The sequence below is a fragment of the Ictidomys tridecemlineatus genome, chromosome X (genome assembly GCF_052094955.1).
Source record: "Ictidomys tridecemlineatus isolate mIctTri1 chromosome X, mIctTri1.hap1, whole genome shotgun sequence".
NCBI lineage: Eukaryota > Metazoa > Chordata > Mammalia > Rodentia > Sciuridae > Ictidomys > Ictidomys tridecemlineatus.
In genome coordinates this window covers 112,306,640-112,321,341 of record NC_135493.1, presented here as the reverse complement: position 1 = coordinate 112,321,341, position 14,702 = coordinate 112,306,640, and the positions used below count along the sequence as shown (strand labels likewise).

Sequence of the window (14,702 nt, the reverse complement as noted above, 5' to 3'; positions counted from 1 at the left end):
TGGATTCCATACTGTGATACTATACACAATATTAAATTACCAACTACAAACTTGACATAAGACCATGCAAGTAATAAAAACAAAAATGGTAGAATGACATGTTTTTCAGGGACATTAAAGAATAAAAATTTATTAATACATGTATCCTTACCTTTTACTAGGATCTTACAATATTAAAACTGAAAGAAATTTAAAAGTTGATTTATTTATTGGCATTTGTATTAGTATGGAAATGTTCAATTCCAAACAAAAACAGTGTTGATAGAAAATTCTTATTCTTCTATTTTGGTTAATGAAATGTTCAAAATACATGCAAATATATTTTGTTCAACATCATTCCTTTAAATAGAGGTAGGCTTGATCATATTCTTACTTGTACAATATAAAAATCATAAATTTATCTTTAAATAAAATGTTATCTACTAATAACTTTAAAAGGAAATTGTAACTACAATAATTCAAAAGAAAATTCAACTGAAAATTTTTTTTCATAAAAATGTGCAATTGTTTTGAACTGCATTCACCCTGGACATAGCTTCTTTCACACTGTCTCTCAAGTTAATCCCCTGCACTTCCAATGATTTGAAAATAGAATGCTGAACTAGATATATGAGCTCCCTCTCAGCTAGGTCTTCATAAATTGACACCTGGGTCACTGCAAATGTTCCTCTGCTGGTCCTTCTGCATCTCATCTTTCTTTCACAGAAACCTATCAACTGCTAACCAAGTGAATGAACATCCTTCTCCTTCTCAGTCTAGGAATATGTCCTACTATTAACACATCAAATCCTGAATATACACAGCTTTGGAGGCTCTAATTTATACAATACCATTTTACTTTAATCCTACAACCTACTGCCAAATATGGTATTAGCTCTTTCTATGTCCAGCTCTTCTCCATGCCTTATCTTATAACCTACCTCCTCTATGAAGACAGTATCAAATAATAGTACTTACATGCCCTGACTATTCCTATTATACTGATCCTTTTCTCCTGTTAGTCATCTACCATCTGTGAAATTAAGCCCTCAAAAATATAGTATACAGAAAGAGTTAAACACAGCAGGCCTGACTACTATCCTTGGAAAGTCCTGCTTGTAAGGCTGGCCCTTGACGGGCATGTGAGAACTTAAATTTCAGGAGTGTTCATTCCTTCCATTAACTGGTGCATGCTAAAATTATTTGTGTAAATAATATGGTTTCTCTTGAATACCCACTTTCCTTCTGGGAGGCTAGTGTGTGTACCTGAAGCAGGTGCTTAAATGATCAGCACCCAGCAAAAGCCCTGGGTACTGAATCTAGAGAGCTTTCCAGGCTGGCAACATTTCACATATGTTGTAACAACTTGTTGCTGGGGTAATTAAGCAAGTCCTGTATGATTCCACTGGGAGAGGACTCTTTTTAAAATCTGCACCTGATTTCCTCCAGACTTTATATGAGTGTGTGTATATATAATAAAATTCAATTCCATTCAACAAGCGTTTTCTAAAGACTGATCAGATGAAAGGCAACAGAAGAAGAGGAAAGACTAATGAGACCCCTTCAACTCTAAGAAGTTGATACTATATTTGTGGAAGTAGGAAGGTAAACCATAATAATTAGAAATCAAATGAAACAAAAGTTAAAGAGGGGGCTTTGGTAAGGCTTTATACTGGGCCTTAAAAGGAAAGTACAGCTTGGTTACAAAAAAGAATAGGGATCAGATAGCTATTTCTAGCCAAGAGAACTGTAGGAACAAAGGTACAAATACAGAAAAACACATGCTATGCTATAAAAAGCAGAGGGCCATGGGGAAATGTGGTTAGGACTAGACCTAGCTAACAAGTTTGGTCTCTTTTTTTTTTGTAGTCAATAGAACACTTGGAAAGAGTTTCTGTAAGAGAATATGATACAATCTATGTTCCAGGACAATAAGTGTGCTAGTAGTAAAGAGACTGAACAGGCAAATTGCAGAAGGCAAGGATGTAAGACAGCTTCAAAGCTTCCAAAAAAGAGGCCAGGAATATGTAAGAATCTAGAATATAGCAAAAGTAGCATTTTTCAATCAGTAGGGAAAAGACAAATTCTACAATAAATAGGGTTAGAAAAACTGACTAAATTCAGTGAGGAAAAAACAGATGCAACTTCACATTTTATAATATCAATAAATTCTAAATGGATTAAATATTTCTGCATTAAAAATTAACCATAATACTACCTAAAGGAAACAGAAAATAATTTTTATGAGCCCGATGTAAAATCTAGAAACCATATGGGAAAGAATAGAAGTTCACTGGATTAGACAAAGGGGAATGAAGGGAAGAGAGGGGGATAGGAAAAGGAAGACAGTGGAATGAATTGGACACAACTTCTCTATGTTTATATATGAATATAGCACAGTGAAATTCCACATCATGTATAGCCATGAGATTGAGATCCTAATTAGAAATAAGTTGTACTTCATGTATGTATAATATGTCAAAATACACTCTATTATCATGTGTATCTAAAAAGAACTAATAATGAAAAAAAGAAACCATATGGGACAAACTTGACAAATCCATGACCATCTAAAAGTTCTATGATGCAAAAACCAGCATAAAGAGCTAACAGACATAAACACAAGCAAAATGATAGTAAATAGCTTCAGTAGATCACAAGCTTTTATAAATCAATAAGAAAAATCACCATTTCCTAATAGAAACACTGGTAAAGTATAGAAATAGGAAAATTGAGGGAAGAAATACAAATGGCCAATGGACATATAAAAAAGATGTGCACACCATTAATAATCAAAGAAAGGCAAACAATATGATTACTTTCTGCTATTAAGTTGATACCTGATAATAAAGACAGAATGTGTAGTGCTGGCTAGGACGTAGGTAAGTAGATCCTTTCATGTACTGCTGGTAAGAGTATAAATAAGTAAAAGGGGCAATATGACAAGGTACCAAAATGTCAATGCCCTTAAGCAGTATTACTGAAAACCTGTAAGCTACACTTAAGTTATCAACAGAGGCTTGGTTAAGCAAGTCAGGGATCCCTGAACTGGGGCACACATACCCTTAGAAGTAGATGAAGACATTTCAAGGAGTATGTGAATACAAATAGTTTGAAGGAATTAATTTCCTGACCCTTGAATTCCCAGTGTTCACTTTCCAAAATTATCCTGCCTGCATAATTAAGTCTGGTTCCCTGCCTTCTACCTTATACTTGAAAGATACATCTTCTTCTCATCCTGAATCTATTATTTAAAATTTTTTTTTAGTTGTAGATGGATACAATATCTTTATTTTATTCATTTATTTTTATGTGGTGCTGAGGATCGAATCCAGTGCCTCATGCATGCAAGGCAAGCGCTGTACCACTGAGCCACAACCCCAGCCCTGAATCTACTATTTTATATTACCTGACAAACCTCAAGATATGTCAAGAAAGTGAATGAACCTAACAACTACTAATAAATAGCATTTTTTTGTACTCTAAGTCACATGGTTTTCAATTCTTTTAACTTTGCTTAACAAAAACTGAAGGAGGACAAACTCAAGCTGTTGGTGATAGAACACTCAAAATACTTTTTGGTGATAGATCACTAAGTGATTTTTTGGCCTATAATTCAGAGTGAGTCCAAAGAACCGAGTGGCATTGCTATATATAGTAGTCTTTTCACTCCCATCTATATAATCATATAAACAAGGTTTCTCAGCACTTACATCTATAAAAAGAAAAAATAGAATTAGAATAGATACTTGAACACTGTATTATTCTACTAGCAATAAGTAATATTTATAAGTACATGAACTAGTCGAAAAAAGAAATGTATTTCCAGTAAAACTTTTTTTGTTTAATCAACACTGAACAAAACTTGTAATATATTTATGGTATTTTTAACTATAACATTAACTCAATCCAGAGAAAATATTTAATACCTAATAGTCACAGAAATCTAATAACATTATGTGCCAAATTAAATTTGGTGATCAAGAAATAAATTCTATGGAGGAAGTAGAATGAAATCTAAATTTAAGGCAAAAAAAGAATGAGATAAAATTTCTTAGTGGTAAAAGAACTTATTCATATATATTTTTTAAATGGATGATGCTAGTTATCAAATTTCTGTGGTATGCAGGTTCCACTGAAGCGATTTAAAAGAATGATGTAACAGTTTTATTTAAGACTGTCAGTGTTTATAATATGAAAGAAATTATATCCTTTACAACAACTCATGATTGAAAAAATAACAGATAACCTAAAAATGTTTAAGAAAGTAGATAATTTTATAAAATTTTAGAGAATGTGAACAAAAAGGTTTGAAAAGCACTTAAATAAACAATACATTCATACAGCGGAATAATATGCAGCCATTAAAACAAATGAATTGAATGGAGTTACGAATGAGTGACAGAAATAAGAAGACTTGGAACATTAAAGCTGGAAGGAGAACTGGCACAAATGATTAGCAGGACGAATATCTAGGTTGACTTGGGTAGCTGCAAGAGCTATGGACCAGAAGGGGAAGTGAGTGGTCTGAGGAGGAGAGTTTAAGATATTATTTTTAGCAGCTTTACTGAGATATAATTCACATACTATACAATTCAGCTCTTTAAAGTGTACAATTCAATGGCTTTTTAGTACATTCACAGAATTGTGCAACCAACGACCACAGTTTTAAAATATTTTTCTCTAAAAAGAAACCTCATACCCTACCCCCAGTTTTTCTCCTAATCCCTTGATCCCTGGCAATAACTACTCTACTTTCTGTCTCTATGGGTTTGCCTGTCCTAGACATTTCATAAGAACGGAACCATACAATAAGGTGTCCTTTTGTGTTTGGCTTCAGGTTCTGTCATTTAGCATATTTTTAAGGGTCATCCATGCTGCAGCATGTTTCAATACAAGCGTGATTTTGAACATATTAAATCTGAGGTGTTTTTAGGATATGTATGTGATGGTATCTGGGAGGCAGCTGAACATCTGGAGGTCTGGGAAGCAGTCAGGATGGAAGACATTAACAAAAGTGACAGTGAAATCTTGGGAAGAGGTAAGGGTAATCAAGGCATATGGGAGGATTTAGGAAGGAGAATAACAAATATCACACCAGGAAATGCTTACATTTAAAAAGAATGTTTGGGGGCTGGGGATGTGGCTCAAGCAGTAGCGTGCTTGCCTGGCATGCGTGCGGCCCGGGTTCGATCCTCAGCACCACATACAAACAAAGATGTTGTGTCCGCCAAATACTAAAAAATAAATATTAAATTCTAAAAAAAAAAAAAAAATAAAAAGAATGTTTGGAGAAAGAGAAATCACCAAGTAAGACAGGGAGGTCAGAGGGGTAGGTAGTGAAACCAGAGGCTCTAGATCACAAATGCTCAAATGCAATGATATCCTTACACTTACTCTGCACCTGGCACACTTCAGCTCAGACATTGGCAGCTATACAATAAATCCTTGTGGACTGGTCTGATCTTGGTTCCCATCATATCTTTGTACTCCAGGACTTCCACAATTTCTTTCAACTCCCCAAACCACAAATTCCAGTCTCTAACTTCCTTTCTACGTTGTCTTCATGCCCTCTCCTTTCTTTCCTTCTTTTCCATGGGCAGAGATCTGGTAGGCACTTAGCTTACAGGCATAATCTATGAGGTTTTCTGGATAATCTATGGTGCTTAGGCACTCTGTGCCTTCCTAACCAAATGCACAATTACTCAGAGTTTTTCGGAGGCAACATTCCCAGAGGTGCCTCATGAATTCTGACTAGGTTATTTGTCCTGTTCTGATGCATAATCAGATCCTCAAGAGTTTCTAAAAAGCCTTTCTGGGGTAAGCAGAAGATATTTAATGAGGGCACTTCTGAACACTAGTGGATAAAAGACAAGCCTTATTTCAGGAAGTAATAGACAACTTCCATCTTCCAATCTAAGAACAGAATACAAGAAAAAAGAAACCCAGTAAAGGGGATTCAGGTTGCCAAATGGGATTAATATGACAAGTGTGTGATGAATAAGGAATTCTTCTGCTTGGGAATCATACTACTTTGTAGGCGTCTGGGGAGCCAATGCTGCTTTAGGGAAACTACCACCATATGGGAAGTGGAAGAAGAGGAGGACATATTAGAAGAGGAGGATGTTTAGGATCCACCCCCACCTTTCCCCAAGGCTATTCTTTGTTGCACACAGGAAAAACACTGTCTGATGGCACAGAAACAAACTGTACTATGGATAAGGAATGCAAGATGTTCCAGCCATGAATGATGGGCCTAGGCATTCCAATATGGTGGGAGGGTGAGGCGTCCAGATAAGAATAATCTAAATATTCCTAGTGGACTTTGAGACATGTGTAAATGAGTAGCTTTATATCTAATTTTAGGGTATCTCAATTACTTAATCATGCATCCTTAATTAATCTAGGTGGCAGTGTAATAACTGCCAAAAAAATGAACTCAACATGGCAAAAAGCCTAAGTGTCTAGAGATGCTACCCAGACCAAGAAGTCTCTCTAGGGTAGGACCTTCAAAGTTCCCTGTGATGCTAAAGCTTGGGATAAAAAGTGATGTAAATGTGAGCTGGGGGATGTAGCCCAGTGGTAGAATGCTTGCTTAGCATGAATGAGGCCCTGGTTTTGATCATTAACACCACAAAAAAGTGATATAAATGCTACCTCACAAATAGTATTCCTATTTGAGCAAAAGTGTCCCTAGTTTTAAGGAAAAAAGGGAAGTAAACATTAGAGAACACCAATGATTTCAGGCCTTTGTCCCCTTCTTTAGGGCACGGGGTAAAATGCACTGGTAGGTCTAAGCCATCAGTTTATCTACATGGAATGGGTTTTCAGAGTAGCACAACACTACTGGGACAGCTTAAAGACCAAGTTAGCTTTAAATACCCTAGCTCAGACCTTGGCAGAAATGGAGCAGCTGCATTTCCTTTCCTAAAGGTTAGAAAAGCAGAGCCCAACTGTTAAGTAGGGTACTAATAGTAGGGTACCCAATTTAGTGCTGTGCTCATAGAGCTGGGTTTTGTTCAAATACAAATCTATAAAAAGCATGGTTATGGCTTGCTTGCAGGCACTGACAGACTGGAAAAGCCCAGGTCAAAGTAAGCTGTACTACAAGGATATGTGAAGTAGGATCCAGAAAAGTAGCCCTAAGAAAAAGAGTATTAGACACTAGAATTGTAGGAGAGCCTGATCTTTAAAAATCCAGCATGTTGGGACCACTTACAAAGTAGTCGGATGTCAGTGAAAGGCAACAGGAAGGCAGGGCTATGACCCATATTGGATTTTAACTATGATGATATAAACAGCCTAAGCCTAAAGGTTGTGGCTCCCTTTAGGACACAAATTCCTCTGTCCTATGATGATGGCCTGTAGTCTAATTTTGATTTATTGTGAAGTGGGACTGGTAGGCAATGTAGCCTGAAAGAATGTGATAGTCAGCAGGAACCGGGCAAAATGAGGCAAAGAAAGGAAGATGAACTGAAGCAAGTCCAAGGAACATAGAAACTACAGGCTAAAGCACGGCCGAGTAAACATTTAGGAGCCCTAAATTACCTACATAGAGGTATAAATGGAGTTAAGCTAAAACTCAAAGTTCAGCACAGAGTGAATAGAAGAGAAACACACAACATGCACTAGAAACCCATTCTGGCAATTAAGGAGAAGACCTGACTCAACCTTACCCCTCAAGTGAAAAGCAATAACTAGCTTTCCTCAGAATAGCCAGGCTGCCACCTGTGACTGGAAACAAATGTCTAGGAAGATCTGCGCCAAAGAAACCTGCCCCACAGGGCAAGAAGAAAAGCAGCATCTCTATCCAAGCCCTGGCACAGCCTGACAGAAGAAATGACTCCAATATCATTCATGCTTTTTAAAAAAATAGGTAGTTTCTTAAAATCGTGACATATATGGTAAAATTAGAAACCTCATTTAAGGTACTCAACTAAAATTGGAGGGTGGGAGAGGTTATGTAAGATATTCTATTTAATTCTAAAACCTAAAAAACAATCAATTATCAATCTACTGGTCCATCTTTTGAAAATTTAACTTTTACTAAAATAATTTAAGCAAGCTCAGTGTAAAGGGGTCAGGCATGGTGTGCATGCCTGTAATCCCAGTGGCTAGGGAGGATGAGATAGAAGGATGGAAAGTTCAAAGCCAGCCTCAGCAAAACGGAGGTGCTAAGCAACTCAGTGAGACCCTGTCTCTAATAAAATACATAAAAGGGCTGGGGTGTGGTTCAGGGGTTGAATGCCCCTGAGTTCAATCCCCAGTACCAAACTAAACAAAACAAAACAAAAAAACCCAAAACAAAATACTGCAGTTGGGCTATTTGATAGCAAAGCTAGAAATATATACATTTCTCAGAAGACAATGGCCTAAAATTACGAATAAAAATGAATCAAAAAGATTGACAAGCATGCCTCTCTTGACTGATTTAATACTATTGTTCCCATTTAAAATATAATTATGTGGAAGTTAATCTTATATATATTTATGCTACATTTTCAAATACTAACATGGTTAATTTAAATAAAATCAATCTGCAGCTAAGAATATGCAATTCAAATTACCAAGTAAAGAAGCTTTTTATTAGAGTTAAGGTAGCATGATGGGGGGGCTGGGTTGTAGCTCAGTGGTTGAGTACTTGCCCCTCATGCATGAGGCACTGGGTTTGATTCTCAGCACTACATTAAAAAAGTTAGCATGATGGGATCAACCTTAATTTCCATCAATGATGAATGGATAAATAAAATATATTATACTTAAAATGTGGATGAACCTGAAGGACATTATGTTATGTGAAATAAGCCAGGCACAGAAAAGCAAATATATGAGTTAATCTTTATATGAAATATAAAAAAGTTCAACTCCTAGAAGTAGAGAGTAGAATGGTAGTTACCAGGGGCTGGGGGGAGAGTGGTGGGAGGTTAGGGAAATATTGGTCAAAGCACACAAAATTTTAATTAGAAGGAGTAAGTTTAAGAGATCTATTGTAGCCAGGCGCAGTGGTGCAAGCCTATAATTCCAGCCACACAGAAGGATGAGGCAGAAAGATCAAAAGTTTGAGACTAACCCCAACAACTTAGCAAGACACTGCCTCCAAATAGCAGAGTGTGTGGAGGGGGAGAGATAGATCTATTGCACATGACTACAGATAATAACAATATATCATATACCTATAATTTGACATGCCACAATGTGTGTGGATATGTGTGTGTGGAAGTTAATCATGTATGTATATATGATATATATATATATACACACACACACACACACACACACACACACAAACATTGTGTTGTACACCACAAATACATATAATTTGTACTTGTCAATTAAAAACACATTTTGAAAAAGAGCATGTAGTGGTAATGGTTGTATAGCACTGTGAATGTAATTAATGCCACTGAATTGCATATTAAAAATCATTAAAATGGAAACTTTTACAATATACATATTTTACCACAATTTAAAAAAATATATAAGTGGGGGTAAAAATACGAATTAGTACATTTTGAAATTATATACCTTTGTATACAGTCTGCTCAATATTTTTTGGCATTCATATCACTTACATTATACAAGACTAAAATATATCAATTAAAAGCCTTTACTGAAATTACCATTTCAAAGATTAACTATACAACAGAAATCCTAAAGTGAAAAGTTCAAACAGTTGGCATGTTCAAAATATTTCAAGTATAATAGCTAAAAGCATTTTAAGGTTAAACAGTCTCACAACTCTATTAGCATTACTCCTTGAGGTTTTTATTCAACTATCATGTAATCACATCTTAGAAATCTAGGTTGATTCTTTAATCAAAACTAAATGAAAAAAATCTCATTTTTCTAATGAACATAGATGATTCAGGAGTTCAAAAGTCACTCAACATTTTTAAATGATCATCATCCAACTAACCTTTTTTTTCCTCAGTAATCTGTCTCTGAATTTATTAGTGATAAATCCCCTTGGACCAGCAAACCGCAAACGCTGATATTTAGCCTGAATGTATAAGCTCTTCTGTACCAGGTCTGATTTATATGGGGGATGGAGTCTACCACCTCTAAAGTTGCTCTGCAAAGGGAAAAAATAATTAAGCATTAAAACTATAGTTCCCAAGTCTACAGGTAGTTAAATGTCTGGTATTTAGAGCTGCCCTTGATTCTAGGCATTATAGATAGTAGAAGGAAGGGGTTTATGATAGTCAAGTACATTTCCCTCAAACTAGCTTACTAGTTTATTTTATACAATATTTTCTTGAAAAAATTCTTTGTTTTACATAAAAACAATTTTTAAAACTGTTACATAAAAGATTTTGAAATGACTGGGCATGGTGGTGCATGCCTGTAATCCTAGAGATTCAGGAGGCTGAGGCAGGAGGATCACAAGGTCCAAGACAGCCTTGGCAACTCTGTGAGACCCCTGTTTCAAAATTTAAAAAATGAGAAGGGCTAGAGATGCAGTTTTGTGGTAGAGCACCCCGGGTTCAATGCCCAGTGCCATACACACACACACCAAAAAAAAAAAAGAATAAGAAATTTGAAATGAATTCTTGAACTTCATCATGCAAAAAAAAAAATACAATTTTCCAAAACCTTCAAAGAGCTAAAATTATTCTGATTCACAGTGACTATATCAAATACCAGTGAGGGGGGTAAAGACATTAAGAATCAATATATAAGAATCAAAAACTTTTAACTTTATTCCTATTGAAACCTTCAAACCCATCTTTCTTTATCACACAAAAAAACCTCATTATATCAAATATGGGTTGTAAAGAGTGATTCCTAGCTTTGCATACTGTCTGGTATTATAATAGACATAAGAGGACAATGAATGTTTGTATGTTCCTAAATGGTAAAAGAGGAATTAGTATCATAAATTAGTGCTAGGGGAGTTTGGTTACTCACCAACCTGTCCTCTCCAAACCTTTCAAAACAATTCTCTAAATCTCCTTTCCTTACTCCCCCTACCATGTACTCTTTGTGGCCACCTGCATTTCCAGCATCCTCCTAGAATAATCTAAAACAGAAAGGAGAAGTGGCCCCACTGTTTATCTCTGCCTAAGTCTTAAAATCTTGACTACTTGCTAACTCACTGGAAGAGGCTGCATTAAGTAAGCTCTTGACTATAAAAAGGATTTCTCCCTCAAATTATCCAACTACAATTCTCCTGAAAAAAAATATATGTGTAGGCCCAGGGTTGGAACTCAGTGGTAGAGTGCTTACCTGTTGTGCATGAAGCCCTGAGTTTGATCCCCAGCACTGGAAAAAATGTTTAAATTAAAGAATAAATGTGAAGCCATATGAAGCAAAACTCTAGGCACACTTTAAAATGTAATAGAACAAGTTTAGCACAAACTGAATATTTGGAGGCCTAATTCCAGGGAGTCAGGAGAAAATATTGTAGAAAGTTAAGACTTTGGTGACCCAACATGCTCTCTCAGGCAAAGTTAACTATAACATTGTTCTGAATTTACTTAACAAAACCCATACCTAATACTTCATGCAATGGAAAGACTAAACAGACCACACCCTTTTTTCTGTAGGCATTGACAATTTAGTGGAGTATTTGACAGGCAGCTAGTCTTACTGATTTTGCCAACAGGAGTCTATGGATATATAAGACAAGGGCTATCCAAACTTGAAGAACATAAAACAGCATTCAGCTCTACTGGCACAAACAGAAAGTTATATTCTTCCATCTCTCCTTACCACTCAAGAGTTAAGGATTCAACCAGTGTTCACTTATTGGGCAGAGACAAAGGTCAGAATAAAAGTTGCAGACTCTCAACTTCAAAATAGCAGCACTGTATACAAATTCATTTCCCCAATTTTTAAAGTAAAATCAGAACTCTACTCAGAAGATTAGTGTTTATCAGTATTTATTAGTATTATTTTCTGCTAATTTGCTTTCATTTTCTCAAGCAAATGTTCACAGGAAAAAGGAAATCCCAGCTGGGCACAGTGGAGCATGCCTGTGATCCCAGCGGCTTGGGAGGCTGAGGCAGGAGGATTGCAAGTTGAAAGCCAGCCTCAGCCACTTAGTGAGGCTCTAGGTAACTCAGTGAGACCCTGTCTCTAAAATAAAATATAAAAAGGGGCTGGGGGGTGCTGGGGTTGTGGCTCAGTAGTAGCGCACCTGTCTGGCATGTGTAAGGCACTGGATATGATCCTGAGCACCACATAAAAAATAAAGAAAGAAAATAAAATTATTATGTCCATCTACAACAACAACAACAAAAAAAAATTAAAAAGGCACGGGGTGGTGGGGGTGGGGATGTGGCTCAGTGGTTAAGTGCCCCTGGTTCAATCCCTGGTTAAAAAAAAAAAAGAAAATCCCAGCCATTCAAAAGGCTAGGGCAAGAGGATCACTAGAGCCCAGGAGCTGGAGATTCAACACAGCAAGGCCCCATTTCAAAACAAAACAAAAACATAAAAGGGAAACACAATCTAGTTATATGTAAACATTTGATGACAAAGTTGAATAGAAAGAGTTTTGTCTTTAAATCAAATTCTTTCTTTTTTTTCTTAATTTAAAACACCCTGAGTCACATTTCAACTATTAACATGACCAGGGTCCCAGTCAATAGTGGCCTCTTTTGTAATGCCTGGAGGAAGAGTTTACTATTGGTAATCCACTAAGGCTTAAAACAAGCTAAAATTATAAAAAACAAATAGGGGCACGTTTGCTTTGCAGAAAATTAAGCTCTGTGAGGGGTGAAGATCAATCTTCTATGGCTTCTTCAGGCTGGGAAGATTAAGGGATCAAAATTTTGGGGGGTAAAAATGAGATAGGGATTTAGGATAAGGAGAAACAGCATCTTAAGGCAAACACCCTTAAGCCACTGAAATGAAGAAATCAAGCAACTGAGATGCAGAAAACACAGTTGCAAACCTTGGCCCACACCCTTGAAAAATGAGGGAAACCCACAAGTGCAGGAAAGCTGGCAAGAAAATTGTGCAGCTCCATCCTGAATCCACCTCCCGTCCAGCCCCTGATATAGCCCTTCTATAAATATGGACCCCCAGCCCAAGTCAGGGCTGCTTCGCACTGTCTAGACAGCCTACAATTCTCCCTTATCTATCTTCCTAAATAAACCTGTACATGCCTTTAAAAAAAAAAAAAAGAAAGTTAAGGTCTGAATAAGCCTGCATATTCCTAAATAGATAGCAAAGAGATGATTCCTTCAACATGAAGCACTAACCAATAGTAACTCTTAAATAAATATAAGATTAAACATACCATGAGCCATTAAAGAAATCAATACTATTGTTCACTATACTATAATCACTGCATTAAATGAAAAGACTCTTTAAACGCTATCCTCTGACAATAAAATTAAGCAGCAACTAAGGCAATGACAGGAAAAAAAATATATTGGGGCTTAGTCATGTGAGTTGCCATTGCTGGAGCTGCTGTGCTTAAAAAAAAAAAAAAGATCACATATGTATATATCTTTTGGTGGTACTGGCGATTGAACCCAGGGCCTCACATGTGCAAGGCAAGCACTCTACTCCAGTATCAAAATATAAAAAAAAAATAAAAAATAACTAAAGGGGAGACAGATACTTGTGAGGCTATGAAAGGGGAGCATTGGTTATAAGACTTTCAACATTAAAAAGATCAAGCTTGTTCTTTAGCGAAAGCCATATGATGTGTTATACTGAATTACAGCTTTACAATTATGGCCTGAATAATATTTAGGCATGTATACAGAATAAGTAGAATGTTTAGGTTCTATAATAATTTTCAAAGACTTGGTCACTAGGAATGGATTTTAATCTTTTTAAAATTTGGATTTTAGTTTATTTAAGTTCTATCCTCAGAGTACTTAGCAAAAGGTAAAAGATAATGGGAATTATTGGTAAAACAAATGTATAGATGTTGTATTATAGCAGAGTAATTAAAATAATTAAGTAGATTCCTCATTTTACTCTTTTAGAAATGGGGATATCATACATGATGAAGCACAAAAATTATTTATTATATGCTCATTTTCCAATTATTAAGGTTAGAGGAAATTTCAGATGAAAGAGAATCATAATAAGACACTATAATTTCATTGACTATATGCACAAACTTGATATATCAGAGCTAATCCTGAGATTTACATGGTCCATTTTTGCTTACTATACCTTTGAATTAGTCTAATTCATGTAGAAAGTAAATTTTTTTTAAAAGAGAGAGTGAGAAAGAATTTTAATATTTATTTTTTAGTTTTCGGCGGACACAACATCTTTGTTTGTATGTGGTGCTGAGGATCGAACCCGGACCGCACGCATGCCAGGCAAGCGCGCTACTGCTTGAGCCACATCCCCAGTCCCAATTTTTTTTAATTAATTAATTATTTTTAAGAGAGAGAGAGAGAATTTTTTTTTTTTAAAGAGAGCGTGAGAGAGGAGAGAGAGAGAGAGATAATTTTTAATATTTATTTTTTAGTTCTCGGCGGACACAACATCTTTGTTGGTATGTGGTGCTGAGGATGGAACCCGGGCCGCACGCATGCCAGGCGAGTGTGCTACCGCTTGAGCCACATCCCCAGCCCCAGAAAGCAAATTTTAACAATTTTTTTTTCTTTTTTGTGGCACTGGAGATTGAACCCAGATGTGCCATACAATTGAGCTATATCCTCAGACCTTTTTAATTCTGAGTCAGGGCCTTGCTAAATTACCCAGACTGACCTCAAACTTGTGGTCCTCCTGCTTCAGCCTCCTGCGTAGCT

At 36.2% G+C, this 14,702-nt stretch overlaps 1 protein-coding gene across 12 annotated transcripts in view; it reads right to left on the bottom strand.

Moving 5' to 3' along the window:
- Bclaf3 (BCLAF1 and THRAP3 family member 3) overlaps positions 1 to 14,702 on the bottom strand; it is a 60,733-nt gene that overhangs the window by 1,640 nt on the left and 44,391 nt on the right. For 7 of the 12 annotated variants that reach the window (XM_021732911.3, XM_040294804.2, XM_021732915.3 and 4 more), the window contains 2 exons: positions 11,206 to 11,241; positions 9,896 to 10,051 (listed from right to left, as the gene is read on the bottom strand). In XM_021732911.3, the coding sequence (XP_021588586.2) occupies positions 9,907 to 10,051; positions 11,206 to 11,241 (181 nt within the window). In that variant the 3' untranslated portion in view covers positions 9,896 to 9,906. Of the gene's footprint in view, positions 1 to 151; positions 180 to 9,895; positions 10,052 to 11,205; positions 11,242 to 14,702 lie in introns of all 12 variants that reach the window. The other 5 variants (XM_078035042.1, XM_040267828.2, XM_013362640.4 and 2 more) reach the window with 2 other exon arrangements.